Here is a 24,156-nt window from a genome sequence, read left to right as displayed (position 1 = left end):
CCGCAGAGCTTTTTTCCTTCGCTTGTGTCTTCTCCACAGTAGTGGAGTCTGTACTGAAACTTATCCTTTGGGTTAAAGTGTAGCCTTCATTTTTCATAGTTCTTTAACAGATGTGTGATTATACCAAATGTCTGGCAGGTGCCTGGCTTAGTTGTGCTTTAATAGAGATTGTTACCCAGGACTGTGATAGATCTCACTAGTGGGGTTTGTAGGGATAGTGCTACTCGGATCAGAACCTGAAGGAGAAAAGCATTGTTGCTAGCAGAAGTCTGAGAAGCAAAGTGAGAGAATTTATTTTTTTAGGCAGAAGATCAAGAGAAGGGGGGAAAAGGGATTGCCTGACACAGCAACTTCTCCTGGGATCAGATCTTGGGGTAGGAGAAGGAGGGAGTTTCATGGAACTGTGAAGTCATCAGCTGAGCAAAGACTAACAGGATGTAGATCTGTTAAAAACTTTTTCTGTAGCAGCATCAGCCCTACGTGTGGTGGTTAAGGTTGTGCTGTCAAGTGAAATAATACAACTGTTCTTCCTTCTCCTTATCCATTTGTTCTTGGCTGTGATTTTTCTTCTCTGCCTTCCTGGCAGGTGGATTAGAACGAAACATCAGCCTCCTTCCGTGCTGCAGAGGGAGAAGAGGCACGTGCGTCAGCACTGAGCTGGAGTAGCGTGTCTGAACCAGGCAGCTCGTGCTGCGAGGGGCCGTGGCCCCTTGCTGTCCGGTTTCTTGTGTCTGTTAAGTGCTTTTTCTATTAGAAAATGAGCGGTGAGCACCTGAAGTGCTCATGCTTCATGTGCTCATGCTTCAGCTTCTACAACGTACTGTTGCACCTGCAGCTGGTTTCTGACTAAAGCCTCGTTTGTACTGTCTCGAGAGGAAGGGAAGTTGGATGTCTGAAGAAATCCCCGGGGAAGCCTGTGGAACCCTCTTATCTTGGGTAAAGGGGCAGGGACTCACGGTGCCTGTCCTGTCACCCCAGCTTGGTTGTGGGACTGAACAGTAAGACTGGAACAGGCTGCCCGGGGAGGGGGGAGTCCCCATCCCTGGGGGGGTTTCAGGGCCGTTGGGATGAGCTGTGGGGGATGTGGGGTGGGGGAGAACTTTGTAGAGTCGGGCTGAGGGTTGGGCTCGATGATCCCGAGGGGCTTTTCCAACCTGAAGGATTCTGGGATTCTGAACTGGGGTGTTCTCACTGTCGTGTTGGCCTGTGAAACGGGCAGCAGGAGCTGTGGCCTGAAGCTCCGTGCTGTGCCTCCTGAGGGGCTGGAGATCAGTTTGCCCTGATGTGGAACACCCCAAAAAAGCTCTGGTTTGATGGTGTGTGTGGCTGAGCTGACCTAGGGCCTTGCTGCCGTTGCCAGGAGTGTCTTGCTGCTGCCTGTTTCCTCATTTGCTGATTTTCATCCTTTTTTTTTTTTTTTTTTTTAATGCTGCCAAGTTAACAAGTTGAAATGAACTTCCTGAGAAAATTGGCAGGTAATGGAGTGGGCTGTGTGGTCACAGCAGGACCCTGAGCTGGAATAACTCACAGCATAGCTGACTTCCCAGCAGTTGCTTAAAGTTACATTAGTGCTGCAAATTGGGCTACACCTGAGTCCGGGTGCCATCCCCACCTGGCTGTGGAGACCCCAGTAACACTCTTCCCTTAAACACTTGATGTTCAGGGACCCCCAGCTTCTCTGAGGGGGCTGTTGAGGTGTTCCCTCAACACCTGGTGATGTCTGCACTTACCTTTTTCTTCAGAGGTGCCTGGGATCGTTCCAGGGCCCTTTGCAATCTTTCCTCCTGCTGCTGCTTCTGTTGTCTCAGCTTTTCCTCTCTGAGCCTTTTGAAAGGAGCAAATAAAATGCAGTGTGCAGCTACACCGAATACACCCTCGACACAACAGCACCAACACCTGACATTACGTCTGGCGTGTAAGTGAGAGACCAGCGGAGCACAGCGGGTTGGGTGTAGCTGGTGCTGGAGTTTGTCGCTGTGAAGGTAAGAGGGCAGCGCTGGCTGCAGCTGATCCTGCTCCTTCTGGAGTGAGGGGTGGGAAAAGCGCGTCAAGGTGTGCAAACGGAGATGTCGGGTGGGTGCTCTCTGCTACAGGCGTGCTCCGTGCCACCTCAGCGGGGGACACGAGCGCCACAGCTGACCGCACGCTCACCAGCTCTGCGGGTGAACCGTGTGTACTGTGTCTTCAGTTCTCGCCAGATGTGAGATGGGGGGTGGACAGCCACGGAGCTACACGTTGCCTAAACAGGCACTGCGGGGTGACACTTAACTGGCTCCAGTTCCCTGTGGAAATGAAGCGCTGGAACTGAAACGGGTTCAGGCTATGGAACGCTGGCAGAAAGGAAACGAATTCTTAATCTTGTGATCTTCAGGAAAATTTTAAATGCTCTTTGAAGCTTTTTTTGGTTGGTTGGTTTTGTTTTTTATTTCGGGGGGGAGTTGAACTCCTTCCTGAATTACTCTCCTCCATCCCCAGAGTAGAATAAATGTATGTCTCATTTCTCTTGTAAGTTAAGAGTGCAAAACCATTCACAGAACATCATGAAGAAGCTTCAAACACTTTCTACAACAAAGGCGAAGAAAGACGGAGAGAAAGAGTAAGTAGAAAGGAAATGTCACTGGTCTGACTTATTTTTTAATTTATTTTTTTTTCCTCTGCTGAATCTGATTCACCTGAGGATGGCCAGATACAAGTGGCTGTCCAGTTGCATCTTTGCTATTTGTGAGGGGAAATTTCGTGTGTAACTGCCGAAAGGAATGTATCTTATCTTGGAACCTGAATTTATTGTGCTAACTGGCTACTGTTTAATTTAAGAATACAAGTTAAGAGTTTTGTAGAAGAGACATTTGAAAGCTGGCATTGCTGACAAATTATCAGGGCATGTCAGACTTTGAGAGTCTTAAATAACTACAGAGGAGTAATTTTCTATTTAATCCGTTTAAATATTGTTACTGCAAATTGTCTTCTTAAAATGATGATTCTCATCATTGAATGGTTTTCTTTGTGGTTTGGTTTTTTTGGTGCGTTTTTTTTTTTTTTTTTAAATTCTTCCAGATTTTGCCCTTTTCTGTTGTGGCTTCCAGGTCTTTTCTAATGTGGGCTGCTGCCCACTGGTTGGGAGATGCAAGTACTATGAATGTGAAATCCTTACAGAAGTGGGATGGATTGGTCATGTGGGCATTCAGATTGGTGTTAGTCTCCTGGGTTGATCTGAAAAATTTGGCTCTTTCAGTGGCTTTGCTTTTAGCTGTCAACATTTAAAAATAGAGGCCTCATTTCTAGAAGAGGGTTTTGTCCTACCTTATCCTCCGTTCCTTTTTTTTGGCTTTCTCAGCCTGTTCTATCTTTGCTGGTGGGATTCTCTCCAGGTTGTCCAGTAAATAGTGGAGCTGTTTTTCTATCACCATTAGCATCTCCATTGTCTCCAGGTTTGCCTCTTTTTCTCCAGTACATTGGCAATAGACTTCCAGCACCTTCTTGTTCAGGCTTGTGAGCATTTTGTCCTAGAGATGAGATATGGTGAGAAGCACGGCTGGGTTCTGCCCAGTACAACCACAAGATCCCTTCAAAAGCAAATATACTTTAATTCCCTCAACAAGACTCGGTTCTGACAGAAGACAGATGGCTGTATTGAGCCATTCTGCTGCTGCTCTCACCTTCCCAGCTTTGCTGTGGCCTGGGACAGGTCGCAGCTCCTGGTTGCCTCCGTGAGCCCCACTCCCACCTTGTAGCAGCTGCATGGAGCAGACACATTTGCCCCAGTTTGCTGCCTCAGCAGTGCCAAAACCTGCTGTTGCTGTAGCTCTGGTGCTGAGAAACAGCATTGATCCCTCCCCAGCACAACCCCATGTCTGCTTTTTTCCCAGGATGGATATGGGTGGTGGAGAGGAACGGCTCACGCGCATGCTGACCCCCCTTGCCGCGATCTCAGGATGTACCTGGTCGTCAGCTTCGGATTCTCCAGGGGAAAAGAGGTGAACTTTGAGCTTCAGATCTTCTACTCTCTCTTCTTCCTTGGCGATGGAGGATTTGAGGGTGACTACTTGCTGTTTCAGCTCTGCTAACTTCTTCTCCCTAGGCCAGAAGAAAAAAGAGGTATTTTGAAAAGGCATCTCTGAACCAGATGACTGCTGTTTTCCAGCCCGGGACCATCCCTCCTGCTGCCGGCAGATGGAGGTAACACTTCACACCATTTCTGGGGAACTTGCACCCACAGCTCTGAGAGCTGACGGAACTTGTGATTTTTCTGGAATAACAGTTACTGTGCTGGTGTGGGGAAGGGAGAAGAAGCATAGATAAACATTCAAGATTTTTTCAAGAAGCAATGGGGGAAGTAATGACCTTTAAAAACTTCCACACAGGGATAACCTACACTTCCAATGGGATGATGTGGGTCTGCCTGCCATTGAGATACCATATTGCAATTGCACTCGGGTTCCCTGCTGGCTCCCTCTAGGAGGGGTTTGCATTGAGTCAGAATAGGTGCTGGTCTGGATCACTCCAGCACATGCCTTGTTTCTTCCTTTGATCTTTCTTTATGAGAATTAAAGGATACTTCTGCTTTATGTTCACTCCAGGATGCTAAATGCATCAGATCCCCAGCCTGTGCATTGAGGACTAAGGAACTAGTCCCAAGCTCGAGTCCCCTCTCCTAAATAACATAGATGGGACACTTCCGTAGGAGCTCAGAAGATGGTGAGTTCGATGGGCTACAGGTGGGCTCTAAAGTATGAGAAAGACTCTTCAATATGTGCCGTGTGAAGAGCGTCATGTGTGGTCTGCACCACACAGCCTGACAGCGAGGTGCTAGTGAGGGCAAGAAGGGGTCACGTGTTTGAAAGCTGGGGCACAGAGACCCCTTCCCATCATTTGCAGGATCACACTTACATGCTTTCATGTGTGGTGATGAAAGTGTGTTGGACCTTGTCCAAACTTTCCTCAATCTCCTGAGAACGCTGGATGAAGGACAAGTTCTCTTCCTCTATCTCCATGAAAATAGACAGCAGTTGTTGAGGATCAGTAAAATACAGCTCGGGCTCCTGGAGTGGAAAACACATGAGATGAGGTTTTGTCCTCCTACAGCTTCTTTTCCACTGAACTCCGTGGAAGTTGGTCTGCACCAGCCCTGGCTATTGAAGTGCTCTCCCATGTGGAGAGGTCCCTGACTGTCCACTGTCCCCCACCTTCCTGCCACGTGTGTAGTTTTATGCTGCCTCAGTAGCTCAACCCCTGAGCAAGTTGCATTTTGGAGAGCAAAAAGTGGTGCAAACATCTGTGAGTGGGAAAACTTTGGTTTCGGACATAATAAATTCACTAATTTCAAAATCTCCCTTTATACGATGTCATATCTCGTTGGGGGACGACAAGCTTTGAGGGGATGGTAGGAATTTGGGAAGTGGAGGAGGAAAGCTAAACTGAGGTATTTACAGAAGGTGTTGCTACAATATGAACATTTATCGATGCGTAAACACACGTTTATAGTTAGTGGCTACAGTAAGTCCTCAATACCATAATGAATGATTAGAAGGTGAGAGAAATTAATAAATGTCACAATAAATGACACAGGACAAACAGAAAGGGTAAATATTTCAGCATGAGACTTCTGACCTCATCTTCGTCCGAGCAGGTTTCGCTTTCTGCATCCTCCAGTGAACTCCTGGAAAAGCATTTTGTGTGTCAGGCCTTAGAGAAATGATAGCTCAGAGGAGACCTTGTCAGTGAACTACGGACACTGTGGTGGTTTGCTGCTGCCGTTTGCTCCTGAACGGCCTTTGCACAACACATTTGCCCCCCCACCGTGTCTGTGAGCTGTTTGGGGGTGCGTAGGAGCTGGGGGTCACACAAACCTGCAGCGTGGGAGCTACGTCCTCCCACGAGCTGCTCTGAGCCTGCGCTGAGGGCATCCACCCAAACGCCTTTAAACTCGGTGGGAGGCTTTGGCTCTTAGCAAGGAGGAGGCAGAGGTTTTATAACGGTTCAAGCAGCAGCACAGCAAGCGTAGAGAAAGCCTTGTGGTACTGCTCCTAAACACTGCTACAACACGGTGTAGCCACCGTGGGAGTCTGCAGTTTTTACCTGCCCTGGGGGAAGGTTGTTGTGTGCTTCTTCCTCTGCACATGCCACTACCATTAACCAGCACCACGGCCGCCTTCTTCCCGGCTCAGCCCCAGGGACAAGCCAGCTCAAGAGCAAGGCAAGAACCCCCCGACTGCTGTTGGCAGCAGTGCCTGACTGTCACCTTCACTTGCAGCTGTCAGCCTGTGCCACAGATGGGGTGAAGACCCCTCCATTTGCATCATTTTGGTGCCAGCCCCACTTGTGTCAGCATTGGTCCTGCCACGTGGCACCAGCCCAGTGATCGTGGTGGCTTCACAAGGGGTGGCACACAGCAGCCCTGCTTGGGCGTGGAGGCAGAAAAAATGGCCCTGAAAGCAATGACTGACTTCAAACTTTGTTGATAGACCTTTTTTTTTTTTTTTTTTTTTTCCCCCTAAGGAGACTCACCAGCCACTCACACTTTGCTTTTCGAGGCAACTGCTTGCTTTTTCTCAAGAATGAGGCTGGTCATGCTTCTTCCACACTCTCACCTGCCCCCCCTCTTCTCAGGCTGGCCCTGCCTGCCTTACAGCGCTGTTACCCAGCCTGCACCCCAGCACCTGCTCTCTGAAGGCTCTTACTGAAAGTGTTGTGGGTCTGCAGGGACCTCAGGCCATCATTAATGACAAAGCAAGAGGCGCTGATTTGTGTGGCAGCTGTAACCAACGGTGGGAACCTCAAAAAGGCCACAGAGCAGCTTTGCTGCAGGACAAATGCCCAAGGTCTGTCATACCTCAAAGCCCAAAATCTTTGGGCAAGGCTCTCAGCAGAGGATTTGAGGATGGAGCTCTGTTGGATTAGGTATATAGGTACTGACTTGCACACCTGATGGCTTTCTGCTGGTGTTCTCATTTGTTCCAGTAAGACCCAGATCTCAGTGAGCTCACACTGAAGAGGAGGAGTAGTTTTCCTCTGTACTGACTCCCAGTCAGTTGAGTGGTGTTGGAATGGGCTGCCCAGGGCAGGGTCAGGCTGGCTCTGAGGAAGGATTTCTGTGCAGAAGGGGCTGTTGGGCGTTGGAATGGGCTGCCCAGGGCAGGGGGGAGTCCCCGGGATCCCTGGAGGGGTTGAAGAGTCGGGCTGAGCCAGCGCTGAGGGATCTGGGGGAGTTGGGAAGGGTCAGGGGGAGGGTCATGGTGGGGCTGGAGGAGCTGCAAGGGATTTTCCAGCCCAGGTGATTCTGGGATTCTGGGTGCTCTCTACTGTAGTTAAATCTGTGTTGTACTTAAGTACTTAAGCCTGCATTGTCTTGTACTTACAGTCTTCTTGCTGACAGAGGCTTCAGGAAGTTTTTGAGCTGGGGCCTGATCTCATGCAACGTCCTGAAGTCCAAACTTTTTGAAGACAGCAGGGAACTTGGCCCACCTGTATCACTGGTACCGAAGGGGCTGGCAGGGCTTGTCCTGGCTCTCGGACCCTGGCCTGGAGACAAGAGATGGACACTTAGAGCGTGGGGCTCTCCCAGGGAGGAGAGGGCAGCTCTTCCCTGGCACTCACCCTGCCCTGCGGTGCTGGGAGGCAAGGCGTTTGCTTCGTTAGCTTTGGATGCTGTTCTCAAATCCTTTCCCTCGGTGTGCTTTTTCCCATGTTTCTCCTGCCACTCTTTTGGAGATAGCTGATAGAGGAAGTCCCGGTACATCTTGTACTCCTTCAGAGTATTCTCGAATCTGGATATCTCACTGGGTTGAGAGAAGTGGAAAAGGTTGTTAACAGGGAGGAAAGCCCCTGTTTGAACAGGTCCTTTCTAACTCTTGATATTTGGCTTCACCCACAGGAGGGACAGGAGGGCACGTGTCTTCAGGGACATGCAAAGTCAAATGGGAACCGGCCCTGTGTGCTCTCTGGTTCCTCATGTGGAAGCTGGTCACAGCTCTGTGGCCAGACCCTTGCTATGGCGCTGGGCTTGCTAATTTGGAATTTTTTACGTGAAAATGAATGAGATACCTTGCCAGCTCAACTCATAATAGGAATTATAATTGATTTTTTCTTTTTGTCTTTCCCCAGGTCACCATTAAAATGCATTGCTTAGTTTTGTTTGTTTTTTTTTTTAATCTGAGACGAGGTATTTAATTTTGGTTTTGGAATATTTATACTTTTAAAAAATGCCATTAAAAAACTAGTCGAGTTGTTTTAGAAACACAGCCAGCATCTGGAAAACAAAAGTTGAAACATTCTGACTCTTAAAATGTCACATTTCTGGAAATATTTTCCCCCCAGTTCTCTTTTTCCCGGAGGGTGTGAGGGAATAGCACTGTAGGGACTGCTACAGGCTGGGCAGGAATCGCGTGCAACTGTTACCTTCGGAGATTCTCTATTTGGGAAGTGATTGCCTGGATCTCTGTTGTTTTCTTTGTCTTAGCTGCAGTTTCTTTTTCAGCACTAGGGAAGAATGCATAAACATAAGCCATAAAACTATTTAGCGGTGAGAAGTGAACTGAGGTATGTATAAAACAGAAAAAGATGGGGAGTGAGCACTGGAAATCTCTCACAGATGTGTCCCAGGTGATGCTTGGCTCCTGTCTGAAGGCCCTGCTTGTCTTGCCAAAGAGAGCACAGGGTCCTAGTGATGCTTCCAGGTTAAGGTGTCCCTGATTTGGCTGCTGCTGAGCATCAGTTGCTGCTCTGCCCTTGTGATACCTGCAATGGGCCGAAGTGCTCCACTTGCCTGACCTAAGGGACTGTTCCTGCTGTGAGGTGTGGAGCAGAAGTGTCTGCCTTTCGTCAGGGTGTTGTGAGAAGGATGGAAGCGGTGGGGTTGGCAGCAGGGTCCTGCATTGCAGGACTTCTGCAGTGAGGGGATCCCCCAGCTATTGTTCTCCTGCCTCTCTTTCACTGAATGTGTGAGGAGAAAGTGCCACCAGGGCCGTAACTCTGGGCAAACTCAGACACAGAGCATTTGCCAGCCAAAACCCTGCAGGAAGGTCAAGCAAAAGATCTCCCGTGTCCAGCACAAAAGAGCACACGGGTGGTTCCCTCAGCTTCCATTACATTTTCAGGGCTTGAATGCAGTTTTTATGGTTCTCCTTCAGGAACTCATCAAACATGGCAGCATCCTTCTCCAGGCAGTATTCGGCTTTTTCCAGTTTTCTTTCCTCCTTCCTTGCTATGTTCTCCATCCTTTGCATCTCATCTCGCTTTACTGCCATGGCGTACTGAAACGAACCCAAAAAGCAACACAGTCACGTTGGCTGGTTGATTTTAAAGTTTATTGGTTTAGTTTTGTTCTTGGTCACCTTATTACCTTATAGTTGTTGGTGGGGAGGGTGAGGATTTCAAATCGGGTACGTGTCTTAGTGCAAACGAGGTACATAGAAGCCAGAAGATATTTCAGAAGTGACACAGCAAATAAAATGAAATTAAGGACAGAATCCAGAAGTTCCAGCACTGCATTAACTCCTGGCTGACAAAGATTGATTCAGTTGTGTTACAGCACAATAATAGAGGTGAATAATGGGGATATATTCTAGCACAGCTCCCTTATTCTGAGTTCAGAATGGCTCCCAGCTATAATTTACGTATCAGACAGCAGGAGTCAAAAGATCAGTATATCTGAGCATCTCACAAATGAAGTGAAATAGTTGCATGGCTGCTACTGGATGGTGTCAATGACCTGTGTTCCTTTCTGTCTTGATCGGAGATCAGTGGGCTATAGACTAAGGGTGCCTTTACCACAGGACCTGGACAACTGGTGCATGAGGTGCGACGTGTGCCTCCTTGGTATGATCTCCAGGCAATGGATCTCCGGGGAAAAAAAAAAATCCAACACCAACAAAACCCCAAAGCCACACAGGGAAGAATAATTAAATGAACAGAAAGTAACATTCTCAAAGCCAAGTACCTCAAGTAAAAATATCTCTCTTCTGTCATTTATGTAGTCACGGAAGGTCTCCTTTTCTAATGGGTAATCTGAAATTAGGATATAAAGTTAATTAGAGGGGGGAAGTATGGCCAAGGCAAAACCACAGTGACTGTGTAGGCTGCTGTGAGCAGGATGTGATTGGCATTGGAGCCAGCAATGCTGATTATTTTATTAAAGTTTTCACCCTGTTTAGGTTCAGTTTCACGTGGCTTTTCATGGAGCAAAACCAGGTAGAATGGAGTGAAGAACCCTACAGGTCCTTACAAAGGTCAATGTCCTCTAGGCACTGATGGCAAAGCTACTGCTCGTGTCAGAGGCAGAAATTAAGACCCACATCCACTAAAACCCAGTTAGTTTAGCTTAGTAGAAAAGTCTCTGTGAGACAAGGTCCTGCAAGCTCTCAGCTGACTTCCGACTGATTCCAAGAGCTCCCAGCTACTGTGAAGGCCACAGGGGAGGGTGGGACCCAGGCTGCTGCGGTGGGGAGGACGCGTGCTCCGTAGGTAAATACGTGAGATGGAGATGGCCTGGCCACGCGGAGGTTGGCGGGGTGCGGCCTGTAACTGTGTGTCCGCAAGAGCTCACCGAAGGCAGCGAGCGCTAACTGCTACCCCCATCCCCTCTTTGATTTTTGCTTTAGGCTGTTACCCAGCTGAGCAGCACCACTGCAGAGATAGTAACTGTTCCTTACCTTTTTTAATGGCTGTCTTCCATGAGAGACTCTCCTGAAGAGTTTTCAGTCTTCCTTCATTTGTTGCCTCTTTTCTGGCCTCCTCTTGTTCCTCCATTTGCAGAGCTTTCCTGACCCCTTTTTGCTTTGCTTTTATTTTAGTGGAGTAAGTCATTTTCTCATGGATTTTCATGGTCTTCATCCTTTCACGTTCCTATGAGGATAAGTCAGTTGTGTGGACAGTTTGATTATGTGCTTTGATTGCTGTGCTTTTTAAAGACATGAGTGGTTATTCACAGGCTAGAAATTTTCAGGCTACTGATACCCTGCTGATGCACGTTCGCCTGGTTTATCGGACTCACCCCAGTGATATTCTCTCCTGAGGCAACCAAAACACTTCATTTCTTAGCATTTGTTCTCATTAGTTTGTTGATTTGTATTCTGCACCGAGCCACCAGCTGTGCCAGCTTGTACCTACTCAGTGTCCTCATTTTTCCTTCCTGGATTATTCCTGGGAGTGGATGGAGGTTTTCAGAGATTCATCCTTCAAGTTCCCCCAGTAAAAGGGAACAACAGGACAGACCAAGCTCAATACTGACTCGTTCCAACTTTCATAAAGGCATGTAAACCTTCGAGTTCAGATTGAGATGATCTGTTCAAACCCACTGAAGAGCTTTCTGGAGGGTAGAAGGTTGTTCATCCTCAGTGCTTTCACATGGGTGAAGGGTAATTCATTGCTGTCTGCACAGTTTGGGCTTGGGTTAGGCTGAGGACATCACTCAGCAGACATTCTTAGTGCACTTCTTCCTAAGCCCTCCCCCTGTACTTATATACCTTCAACCCAAGCAAAAACCAGACTGTACCAGTCATCAGTGTGAGGTGAGGAGGCTTGCTTAAGCTTGTTCGCAGCTCTCTCTTTGCGATCTAGAAACAAAGACTTCTTGCTTCCACACTGCTGCCTGGCTTCTGCAACCCCCTCCAACAACCAGACCTCTCAGAGATATGGTCACATCTCCATGGCTTCCCACCCCCTTTGGATTGCATCCCCTAAGGGAAATCCACTGCAGAATTAAGAAGGAAAGAGACGTTCCCGAGACCCAGCTCTCCGGTCTGTGGAGCTGCAGTTCCCTGTCTTACGGAGAGAAACCTAGTGCATGAAACCCTGCTGTCCTCCTTCTTAGACATTCAGTTTGTTGGCAGTTCAGAAGGTCACATCAAACTCTGGAATGCCGCTTCCCAAGCAGAAAGCCAAGCCTGTTGAAGTGGAAAGCAAGAGATCTTGCACCAGAGCTTTTTGTAGAAGTCGATGCTAACAGCACTGGCAGGTATCTTCTCCAGGAACAGGAATGAGTGGTAAATCTTCCCTGAAGTAAGTAAACGAAGTGACAACATCCAGATTTTGCACTAGCAACCAGCAAGCCTGTGCTCAGAGCTGCTCTTGGTGAAGTTAATCTCTCATTGTGAACTTCACTGGACTTGAAGCTGATCTGGGGGAATCTCAGCTGAATTTGGCAGCTATTATTTCTCTCATGCACTAAATTTTTATATTATATGGGTTGGCCTAAAGCATGTATACATACCGCCTCAGCGTTTTTTCTTTCTTTGTCCATTATTGAGAAAATATTGATATCTGGAGGAACTGTAAATGGGTTTTTCATTGGGTTTTCTTCATCCTCTTCTGGGCTTTCTGCAAAAAAATGAATGAGGATGTAGAAGATGTGAGGCAGAATACCAGGACCCAGCGCAAAGGGACTCTGATCCGTCACACCCCGCCTGGTGCAGGGCAGCTGTGCTCACAGCTGCAGATGTCTAACAATGCTGCATCGAGCAGGGAGCTGGATAGGGCTTGTCAGAAGCCAGTGATATAACTGAGACCTCTTTATTGTTTATGTCACTTGACCGTATCTGCTGATCCACTCAGGATTTCAGCCAGGGATTTTTTTTGTAAGTCTGGAGCTGTTTTACCCATCTCATACGATCGTGGGCAGAAGGGTCTGAATACAGGCCTCTCCTGACCTAACAACAAAGAGCTGCCGAAGCATCGTGACCTTACCTGACAGCACAGGCTGGGTGTCCGTTCCAGGTTTGGAAGAGAGACTTTTAGATGTTGACTCTGTATGTGGAGGTGGCATCTCTGACCCTGGCCCAAGGTAAACCATAAACAAACCGTCAGTTGGGACCTGCCAGTAACTGATGCAGTAGGTTTTACAGCAGTGATGGACCTAGGGGCTTCCTGGGTCGTAACCACTGAGCGTTTTGTGTCTGTAGGAACTAAGAAAAAGCTTCAGTAAACTGGAAAATATTTGTGTTCTGACCCCAAAAAGGAAATGTTCATCCCTGGCTTGTGTGAAAGCTGTGTAGAACACAGTCCTCCTTACACACACAGAGATGGGAAAGCAAAACCAAAATAATATTGAGACAACAAGCAACTCGCATCCCTTGCCCCTTGTTCCACGCACGCCTCCCGTTCCGATCCACACCTATACTTCATCTTCCTATCGCTGGTTCACAAGCAACATTTTTATTCCCTAAAGCTCTTTCCAGTCATTGCTTCAGCACCGTGGGTTTCTTGTGGTAAGGCTGAACGAATGTTGGGCAGCACTGACATGCTGTAGGGAACTCTGTTGCGTTTAATTTTAGGCCGTCAAACTGTTGAAGGTTAGGTTTTTGTTTCTCTGAATCCAGTCTCTTTTTGTAGTCTTTGCTATGGGTCCTAGGGGAGAAGGCATAATTGTAATGATCTCTCTTTCACAGAACAGAGAGGCCATTGTTAAAGTTATCCTTTAATCAACAAAGGCAGCGAGCTGGGTCTAGAGAGGTATTAGTTCAATTGGTGCAATTCTGCTGCTGGGACCGTTCCTGATCTGCACTGGTATAAGACACAGCAGAAAATATCCTCTTCCGCTTGCACTAGTTTTAAGGCTATTTTAGAGCATCATTTTTTGCTCTGAACAGCCTCCAGTTTTTCTGTATTTTGAGCTAAACTCATCTGGCCTAATTTCCATGTACGTTCTTGGTGCTTTGTGTTTCCTATTGGCTGTGTTTCTGCAGCTGCCCAATTAGTATCTTATTCTTTGGAGGTGTCAGACTTTCACTGTGGATAAGACACAGAGGCTGAGGTAGAATTTAGACTGTTTGAATACATCTCAAATGCTTTCTCTCTCCAGTTCAGTTCTTGAAGTAACTTTTTCAAAAGCCTCCTTGACTGGCTGCTTAGATTTCACGTCCCTCTGAACTTTGCAGAACTTAATGGGATCTTTTTCTCCAGGGGTGCCTCATCTATGTCCTGGAACAACATAACCCCTGCTGCTGATGTGAGTTTTGGAGAAAACCCCATCAGGTCAAGGGTACGAAGGCACTCAAACGCCTGCAGCGTTCAGTTGAATACACTTTGTGAAATACGCAGAGCACTTGCAGCAAGCAGCTGGATGTGCAGCCCTCTTAGCGCACGCCTTGACTTCTGTAATCTAAAACCCTTCTCATAAAAATCTTCTTGTTCATGTGGTTGATTTAAATTCCTGCTACAGGCAATGGGACTGAAAAGCAAGACTAGACAGAGGATGCTGGCATATGGAAAATAATTGTTAGTGCAACCCTCTGATTTAAAAAGTGCTTTATAATATAATTTTAGCAAAGTATAGGAATCTGTTTCGAAGATTAACTTGTAAATACTCATTTTATCAAGGTATTTTTTGTTTGAGGTTGTTGGGTTTTTTTAAATAGACTGTTTGTACATTGCTTTGGAAATAATGCCAAAAGCTACAGAAGCACTAGTTGGGCTAATTATAATTATTAAGCTCAATAATGCAAATTAAAAAATGCTTTGTTGCTAGAATCATTTAGCATATATTTCAGTGACATTTTTATGTTTCAGTAGCTATGTACTGATGGGCAGTAGTATGTGAATCAATAGATAAGGCATTCGTGGGTTTAATTTACTGAAACATTTATTCAGTGCTTTTCCCTAGCTGCTGCGGAGAAAGAAAAATGCCAAAGTAAATAGGTAAACAGTTCTAAAAAATAAATACATTTTAAAAAATCCATCCACCGTGTTCCCAAAGCGCAGGATGAGCGTATGTTTTATACACTCAGATGATGTAGATGATACCACTGCTCGCAGAGAAGGCTTGCTGGGAATCCACTCCAAGTTTTGAGCTACAGAACAGCTTTTCCAGGGCCAGATGTGTCCTGTTCCCCAGAACGTCCCCCCGCTTGCCCACGGGGGAGGCTGTTAGTGTGTGATCTCCCAGTGCCACACGCCAGCGCCTCCACTCGCCCGAATGAGACGCTGGTGACAAAAACAGAGCAGAAACTGCTCTGACTGCCCTCACCCCTTTAGTTTTCGGTTTCTCACCCAAAGGAGAGCCGCTCCGGGCTCCTCTCCGCAGGGGCGCCGTGGTCAGATGTGGATGTGGACGCTCGGCTCAGCTCTGGGCTTGAGCTCCGTCTCTTGTTTGTGTTGCCATGGAAACCTGCGCTCCCGTTGCCGGGCAGCATCGCTCCCTCTGGCCTTGGCCCCGGCGCCCGGGCCCGGGGTATCTGTACACTGGGTAGCCCGGAGGACTGGGGCTGGGGCAGGTGGGTCCTCCCGGAGCCCGGCACCGTCCCCTGCCTGGCTGCAAGGTGGGTGCCTCGGGGGGTGTCCGCAGCAGGCGCCTCGCTGAGGGTCAAACCAGACGTCGGGATGCAAAAGGAAACAAAACTTCCGTGGGGTGAAGGTCTGCTTGGGTGCTGCCTTCCCTACTGCGTCCGCCTGGCCTGGGAGTCGGGTATTTAACCCCAGGTCTGCAAGCGGAGCAGTGGGTTGTGGAAATGGGAGCTGGAGCCCCTGATTGTGGAAATGACATTGGTTAATTTACCCTTCCACAGCCTCCGCCTTGGCCTTTCTGTCGGTAAAGTCCGAACAGTCCCAGTTAGGAGACTGCGTGTGGCATGGGTGAATGAACTGTCACTTACTGGAGGTTCCCAGGTCAATAGTGCTACAGAAACCCAAGCATCACCTCCCAAAATATCATGTAATTCTAAAGATGATTTGATAAATATATTGGTTGGAAAAGTAATATATTTGAATAGAGGAAAAGATCCTTAAATCCCTATATTTACTCCTTCCTGTTTCTGAGAAGATAAAATCAATTCCAAATGGATCGTGTTCTTCTCTAGACTCTTCAGATTATTAATACAATTTCAGCTTTCTGAAATAGCAGCTTCTTTCATTTACCAATAGGTTTCCAAACAGCTTTCTCCATCTGAATAACTCATGCAATAAATAGCATGATTTTCTGTAAGTGCAAACTCTCATTTGATTGTTATAGTTATTTTCTGTAATTGCTGATTATCGAGAGACTGAATTCAGGCAACAGGAGGAAAATGCTTCTACAGAAAGAAAATTCTCTTTATTCTGAACATGATTGCTTTGATTTTTAGCAGTGATGCAGAAAACCATAGTCCTATCTTTAGTATGCTTTGGGAAATTTCCAAAATGTATTGGGGAGTATGTCTAAAAAAAAAAAGACTATAGAATAATTTCCATTACCAAAAAGAAAAAATATTCAGGAATAAATTGTACTTAAGATGCATTTTCCTAAAGGCATAATATCAGATGGGCTTTGTTCAGAAATACCAGTTTATTACAGAACCGTGAATTTGCCACAGTGGTAACATCACAGAAATAAACGACAGAAAACTGAGACATCTGAACAGCTGTGGTTCTGTCTGGCATAATCTCTACAGCGGTGAATGATATATTTATATATCCACTGCTCTGTTCTGTGCTATCCTTGCTAAACAGTTATTTCTTCAAACTGGAGCAGAGATTATTTAAAAGCAGAGATGCGTTTTGTGAGTTCCTGGAAATGTGCAAGCTCTTCACAGCTTTGTTTCGTTGTTTGTGTCCCACACATGCCATAAGCCACTTAGACTTTGCGTTTCCTTCAGGGCAAAGAAGTTTTTAAGGCCAGAAGGACATCTGGAGCCTATTCTTAGCCACCGTTAACTTGGTTAATGAATGGAATAAATAACATGTGCAACATCATGGGAAAATCTGCCTGGTGGCATGGGCTGTGCAGCTGACCAGTGCTGCGGCTCGTTAGGGTTTTCTGGGTTGTGTAATGTCGCTTCAGGGCACAACATTTTTGGGACTTATTAAACGTAGGGACAGCTCTTCCCTGGCGCACAGCTGAGAAAGGCAGTTGGCATGATAAGAACAGCAGGTTGCTGCTTACGGTTCCAACAGGATGTCTGCAGATTTAGAGGCTTGTAGGAGGTGATTTTGTTAGGGCGTGGGGTTGGGAGTTCAGGATATTGTTATTTCTTTCCTCCCTTCATTGCTTTCTCGAAGGGGTTACTTGTCTGCTCCACTCAGTCACCCTGTCTGTGTTGTGGGGATGGTGAGCCCTGCCACAGAGGTGCTGCGAGGGTTAATTAGCGTTGGCAAGATGTTTTGAAATGGCTGATTGGGAAACGCTGCCAGAGATGAAAGCTGAATAAGTACCTAGATAAATAAATATTCCTTTGTAGTCTTATCATTACGGGAAACTCCCTGTGTACCCAGGATGCTGCACAGGTCACTGAGCAGTCATCTCCCCATTGCCTGGAGTCTTCTCAAGGGGACTCATTTATTTATTTCACTTTAGTTTCTGTGAGATGAGCCACAATACGTACCACACAAAGGGAAAAGCCTGGCAGAAACCAGCAAACACCACAGAAATACCAAATGGATTGGCAGTTTTTTTATTTCTTTGGAGATCTTGTTCCTGTTTCCTGGTGAATTGTGCAGCTGCAGAACCCGGCGCATCCTAGGAGGGAGAAGGGAAAGTGGGACCCTGTTCCCAGGGTTAGACACAAGGAAGGAGGAGGGAGCTTCAAGTGAGTGTTTGCAAGACACTGCCTACAAGAGCTCTGCTGAAGGCCGTTAGCCAGCTCTCTGCTTCAGTACAGCCTCTGGTGAGCTGTCGGGAGAAGTTTCTCTGCTGGTGGGTCTCTTTGGGACACTGTTCTCCTGCCTTTGTCCTGCCTGGGGGGGAAACAGCTTCACGATGGTTATGGAGATCCCATGGGGAATATATGGCTGCTCACACATTTCTTGCAAGGTCTGTGCAGGCTGCTGAGCTCTGTGGAGAAACTGAAAGGGGGAGAAAAAGTGACCACATCGTTCTTCTCCATTTGTGCTTTATCCACAGTCCAAATCCCTGCACCAGCACCACAGCTCCATGAAAGAGGCTAAAAGAAATGGTACTGGAGACCATATCCCTCCCATCCGATCCCAGCACCTCTCTTTCCCTGCAGATCTTCTTCCTTCCCAGCTCCAGAGCATCGTGAAGGCCAGGCTGAATGGCTGCACGCAGCGACCGCTGCATCTGCACGGCAAACCCAGGGCCTCTCCACAGCAACAGGGATGTCTCCTGTCTCCTCAGGTTCTGGGGCACAAGGAAGGGATGGTCTGAAGGGGCAAGGGTTACGGTGGCTTGGGGTGGAGCCATCCCTAGCCGGGGCAAGCAGGGAGCACAGCAGGGAAGCAGGAGACCTCCCCTGAACAGCAAAGCTGTGATCCCCAAGTGCCATGGACCCATGGGGTCTAACCACTGGCACTGCTGTTTACCCGCTGCTCCCTCCAGCTCAATCTCACTTCCAGGAAAGATTTTATCTCAATGCAACATTTTCCAGTCGGAAAAACGTGTCCCGTAACCTTTGCATGGCCAGAGCCAGCCACGAGATGGCAGCAGCCTTGTATTGCCAGGGCTGGGGATTTGGTTCAGTGACCCGCATTTCCCACCCTCCCTTCTCCATCTCCTTTTTACCTTACAGATGAGGTCTCCAGGCTTGACGAGCACCAAGACACCTTGGCCCATCCTCTGGGTTATGGAGAAGTGTCCCCAGAAGGGGATCTGCAAAAAGACCTGTGAGCTCGGTTCATCTGAAGTGGGAGCCACTCAGGTCTGTGTGTCCTAGGGCTGATCCCCAGCCCCCTGGGCTCTCTTATCCAAACTGAATTTGTGGTTCAGCTGATCTGATTTCAGACTAGTGGAGGAAAGCTGCTAAAATCTCTGAAGGGCCATGGAAAAACGACAAGACAGCCCCTGTCATCTGTGCCTTTACTTTACACGGGTGCTGTGTAATGACTTGGACGAAAAGCAGCAAAGTGCTCAGCGATTTGTATTTCACGCTTGTTCTTGCTGAGAATGCAGGCTCCTTCCTGCTGAGAGGAAGAGAAAACATTCTGCAGTCTTCATCTTGGGACCCTGGCCAGATCTGGGCCAGTTCCTTTTGCAATGCAAAGCTTGTTCTAGCGTGTGCTGTGGTGGCAAGGGGTCTGTCTTGTAGCGACTGTCGGCAGCGCTCTCCTGGGACAGCTGCAGGAGATGAGCCCTGTGCTTTGCTCCAGGTCCCGAGCTAACACAGCCGACACCGTGAAGACTTGGTTGACTGGGGCTCCCTGAATTTCGGATCTGTCAGTGTGGGGACTACTTGTGGGTCCGTGGGGGGGTGGTGGTGGTGTAGCAGAGCCTGATGCAAACGCAGCGGAAGATGGCAGAACCACAGAGCGATACCCTTTGGGAGGGACCTCTGGGGGTCTCTAGTCCAACCTGCTCAGGGCAGGGCTAGCTGCAGAGTTGTGTCAGGCTGCTCGAGGCCTTGCCTGGATCTTCTGGAAACCTCCAAGGATTAAGATTTCACAAATGCTTCAGACGGTGCAGGGTGAGATCTGGGAGGCTGAGCTTGGGCTCAGTGGGGTGGCCCCAGGGGTTTGCTCTGGTAAGGATATAAATAAGTGGTATTGTTGCAATTTCAAGGCCAGTTCTGAAGAACCATTTAGACCTGATCCCAAACTAAAAACTGTAACTAGTTCCAGACTTCCCTCAGAGTTCAGTGCTTTTGGGACCTAGGAGTTTGCATTTGGCCCCTTGTAAGGAGAGCCACAAAGCTGTAGCCAAGGAGACTTTCCTAACCAGGGCTATAAATCCAGGCTCTTTGCAGGGACAAATGACCCAGGAACCTGAGGTTGCAACTTCATGATTTTGCATTAAGCCGTTAAGGCACCGTTCCAGTCTCTTTCCTGGCCCTTGCTTTGTGGCAAAACTACAGCTGCTGTGACTGCTTGGGAACTGATCCAGCTGAAAAATACCCTGCCTGAGGAAAAAGATCCTCTTTTTTTCTTTTTTTTTTTAATGGTCACCATGATGTCTTGAGGAAGAGGGACACATGTGCTGGGGGAAGGTGGAATTGCCCCTTTCAGTGACAGCCTGTGCTTCAATCAGCTTAGGGAGAGAGTGAAACTGCAGTTTCGTGGTGGTAAACCGGGCTGCTCCTGCAAGCCCTGCACACAGACTTCTTTCAACAGGGGTGCATGGAGCAGACCAAAAAGAATTCATGAAGTAATGCTAAGGGTCAGTCATGCTGAATTCTAAGAGCTGCAAAAGGCAGCATATGCTTCATGGCTCCAAACCCTTTCTGCTCATGTGGAATGGATTAAAGATAAAAACAACCCTGTTATTCACTTTTCTCCTGAGCTGTACAGGAACTATTATCTGTGATCCAAAACTGTGGCTCATATCCCCAGGGTAGCTCATGGGATCCACTTCCCCTTGCCAGGGAATGAGGCATCACCGGGTACGAGCTGCAACGGTTCAGGAACGCTTGGTGCCAGCCTGGCTGTTTTCTTGCAGGATCTGCCTACCTGTGTCTATTTTAAGTATGGAGCACTGGGACACAGAGCAGCAAAGTGACTCGGCTGATACGGTGCGGTGGGGCTTTGCTGGGCCGAGCCCACTGTATCCGTTTAGCTGGAATCACGCACAGCACAAGCACGCTCCTCACGCAACGGCAGCTTTATTACTTGGAAATACTAGAAAGTTTCCACATCCACCTTACTATTCCTTTGCCTGCACCTGCGTGAATGCCCGCTGTTCTCCCCACCAGGATGTCAGCAGATCTTGTAGCTTGTTTTCCATTGAAATGTCTCCTCTTAGGTAAATATTACATCTGGGGTTACTTTGCCAGCGACTTTCCTACCCGGAGTTTGTACAACAGGTCAATGCCCTGCTCAGAGATAAGCTGAATACTTGCTGTGAGTGCTGTTTGCTGCTGTGCTACACCCTGCTCATCCCTCATCAACTTCTCCTTGAACGGTTTTTCAACGGTGCTTAAGTTGTGCTGGTTTTAGCAAAGTGAGGGAAATTCAAGACGAGCCATCGAGTGCTTGGACAGAGCAGAAAGAGTTGTTTATTGCAACAGCCATGGCTTGTAAATTATTCATCTGTGTGCAACCGAAACGTGAAGATCCTCAAAGGTCTTGTTACAAAGAGTGAGGTGAAGGATGAGCGAGGTTTGAGCCAAACAGGAAGGTTAAGGGGTTCTGGGGAACCCTTCTCCATCCACCTGCATCTGCCCTGTGATAATGCCTCTTTGCAGAAGAAAATTGAGCTGTCGATAAGTGAAACAACGCACAGATACGTGTCTGGGGAAGGGAGAAGACATCTGTAAAATATCTTCCTGTGTCAGCTTTTCCCTCCAGCGGGAAACACACAGATTTGAAGCTGTTTGCAGTGAAACGTATACACAGCCCATGGGCATGTACCACGTACCAATGCACAATAGGCTCTGGCCTCTGTGAAACAGTGAAGAAGTTTCCAAAGACCAAGAGAGATCAGAATAGCCGGCTAAGCAGAAAAGAAGCCAGCACACTTTTGCTCAGCAGTTCTGTCTCCAGACAAAACCAGACTTCAACTAATTAAAAAGAGCAGATGCTAGATGGAACATTAATTGGAACAACTATCATCTGTGCTTAAATCTGTATTCTAGCACTCTGGTAGTAGGTTTAGAGAGAGGAGTTAACCCTTTAGCTGGCTTATTTTGTTAGGCACAGCACGCCCTTAGAAGAGAGCATAATGAAACATCTATGAATAGGTTTGGATCCATTTTTTTTAAATTTATTTTCGGGAGCAAACAATTCTCTGTCTAATAATGCAGAACCATCATCACAACCAGCGTTCTCAACCCTTCCTTCTCACGGTGTTGTTAGTAAAGTGATCTTGCTTGGCTTTCGGAGGCCTTGTAACTAGTGCTGGGCACGGGGCCAGCTGCTGTTCTTCCCCGTATGTATTGTATTAAGAGGACACCTCTTCTTTAACCTGTGCTCATTTGTTCCCCTCAGCCTGTGTGCTTTCTCGTTAGACTTGATGTATGATCTATAGAGAGTGCAAAGAGCTCAGCTGACATCTGATATGCTTATAAATAGCCTGTCTGCCCTGCTACGGTTCTGTAGCTATCCCAACATGAGCAAACACTTGACGTACTGCACTCTTCCTGGAACTGGGATGCTATCGAAGATTTTCCTCTAAAGCATCCAAATTTGGCCTCTGCTGGAAGCCGGGTACTTGACTGCAGGCACCACTGGTCTGTTCCAGATGGGCAGTTCCTCAGCCTTGTCCTAGTCTCCGATTCCTCCCTAAGAGATGAGGCAAAGGCATCGTTTGAGTAACGAAGCTCTTCCACCGTTCCCTGCCCTCCCTGCTCCGGTCCCTTGCCGCAGGCAGAGCCCCCCTCAGCACAGCTAGAAGCCCTGGTCCTTTCCTGCCGCTTTGCTCACACACCACCCCCAAGCTCATGCTCATTTCTTCATTCTTGCACCCCCAGTTTCCTCCCTCTCCATCAGGGCCAGATCCTGGTTCCTCGATGGGCTCACCAAGTCCATCGTGGCTTTGGCAGTCCTCGCTGAGATTTGTCCTGTGATGCTTTCCAGAGCCCCAGCGCTCCCATCTAAATGCAATTGTGCTCTGGCTTCCAGTGGACCAAGAGCAGCAAAGACAGCAACTCCTGGTGCAAACTCCTCCCTGTTTCCTTGGTACGTATCCCTTAACCCCTTTTTCTTTTGCCGACCCCCTTGAGCAATAACTATTGTCATTACTCACCCCCTACTTGCACTGAATGAGCCTCACTGCAATAGCTCCCAAAGAGATTGCCAGGGAGAGATGAATTTAGGCAGATCAATGGAGGCTTAGGGGCTGATTGGGATATTTACAATTATCCCTGACTCATTTTCTTGCAGATCTGATGCAAGAAGTGAGTCAGATTCCTTCAACACAGTTTGACCCGACAGATGCAGCTGGCAGACAGATGAGTGGCAGCGTGTGGAGATCATGTTGTTTTGCAAATGGAATAAAGTTCACTTAACGCAGCGGGCAGCTGCCTATACCTGCTGTTAACTCAAAGGCCTCTCACTTGAAAACCTACAGATCATCCCTTCACTGCGCACAGGTGGAATTAGCTCCTGGGAGCCACCGTCGGTGGAGGAGGTGGGTATTTCTGAGAGGTGACCTTCCTTCCCAAGACAGGGCAAAGGTCCCTGTCCTGCAACGCCAAGTTCATCGTGCTTGAAATGCTCACGGTCCCCATCCCCTTTTGGGCAGCTGGGACCCTGCCCAAAACCCCCTCTCCCTCCTCTGGGCTTTCTCTATGAGCAGTGCTGCCAGTGCTAGTCTTAAGGTAATTTTGATTTTTTTGGCTGCTTTCTTTTCCTAGGTGTGAATGCTGTCATTACTAAGTGACACCTGTTTCCCAGGGGTCCCCTCAGCCTGTAGGAAAATTGTTCTTTCCCCCCAGCCCAGCTGCAGCAGGTGTCTCCTGAGGTTGGTGGCTTAGGTAAGTTGTTCCTTCTGACTCAGTTCTCAGTTCTTGCACTGAGCTCTCAGTGCCTGTCTTCCTTCTGGATGCGTCTTGTCGACTGCTGACAGCCAGAGGTGAACGGCTCGCACACGGGTAGGTACCTGGTTTTCAGACATTTAGAGGTCAGGAGGTGAAGTTCATGGAAATTCATCTCTTATGCCAGCATCTCCTCTTAGCAGCACCCACTGCAGTTTCACTGTCCTCCAAGCCTCCCTGGTGGTCTGTGCCTGCCCTGTTTTCCCTCTCAGCCAGGTTTTGGTTCACACTCTGCCCATTTTCTTCCAACGGGAGACAAACTCCTGCGGCAGGCTCTGCAGCAGCCTGCATGCCCACCGCTTCAGGGCAGCTCCCCCGTCTTGGGCACAGCATCCCCGGGGCTGCCGTTCCCTTGTGGCTCCCCGAGAGCAGTGTTTGCAGCTGAGCTCTCTGCAGAGAGCATCAGCATTGCTGCGTTTGGGCTGGGGCCAGGTTTTATGGTTGCTTCTTGAGTTGTGCTTTGTGTTGTACGCCCCGGGGATGCAAGGTGTATCCTGACTCCAGAATTCTCCCTCTGGGAACAGAGGCAGTGGTGCTCAGAGCCTCCGATGGGAGTTTTTTTCAGGTATGGCAGCAATCTCACACTGCTTGAAGGCAGATTTGTGCCAGGTTAAGCCATCACCCTTGAATGCCTTCTCTGTTCTTGTTCCAACGCAGCTTCTAAATTAGAAACCCTACCACCTGCATATGATCCGAGCAGGGATTTTGCAATACTGGGAAGCTGAGTCAGGCATAGGGACAAGAGCCATTTCTGCTGCCGAAAGGCTCGGTTGCATGCAGGTGCCCACTGCAATGGTTTCCCTTCCCACCCCATCTCCCAGGGGTTGTGCAATAT

General features: G+C 48.1%; 1 protein-coding gene across 1 annotated transcript; it reads right to left on the bottom strand.

Annotated features, from left to right (window-relative positions):
* Nucleotides 1-503: 503 nt before the first annotated feature.
* On the bottom strand, nucleotides 504-12,757 carry CFAP100 (cilia and flagella associated protein 100). The gene is made up of 13 exons (XM_074914595.1): nucleotides 12,679-12,757; nucleotides 12,206-12,312; nucleotides 10,647-10,839; nucleotides 9,935-10,002; nucleotides 9,085-9,248; nucleotides 8,395-8,475; nucleotides 7,356-7,775; nucleotides 5,608-5,656; nucleotides 4,888-5,039; nucleotides 3,939-4,074; nucleotides 3,301-3,503; nucleotides 1,731-1,824; nucleotides 504-620 (listed from the first exon to the last, which is right to left on the bottom strand). Exons 1-13 carry the CDS (start codon nucleotides 12,755-12,757, stop codon nucleotides 504-506), a joined length of 1,863 nt encoding a protein of 620 aa, XP_074770696.1.
* Between the last annotated feature and the right edge of the window lie 11,399 nt (nucleotides 12,758-24,156).

Source organism: Athene noctua, chromosome 10 (genome assembly GCF_965140245.1).
Source record: "Athene noctua chromosome 10, bAthNoc1.hap1.1, whole genome shotgun sequence".
Lineage (NCBI taxonomy): Eukaryota > Metazoa > Chordata > Aves > Strigiformes > Strigidae > Athene > Athene noctua.
This window is presented reverse-complemented; position numbering and strand designations above follow the sequence as displayed.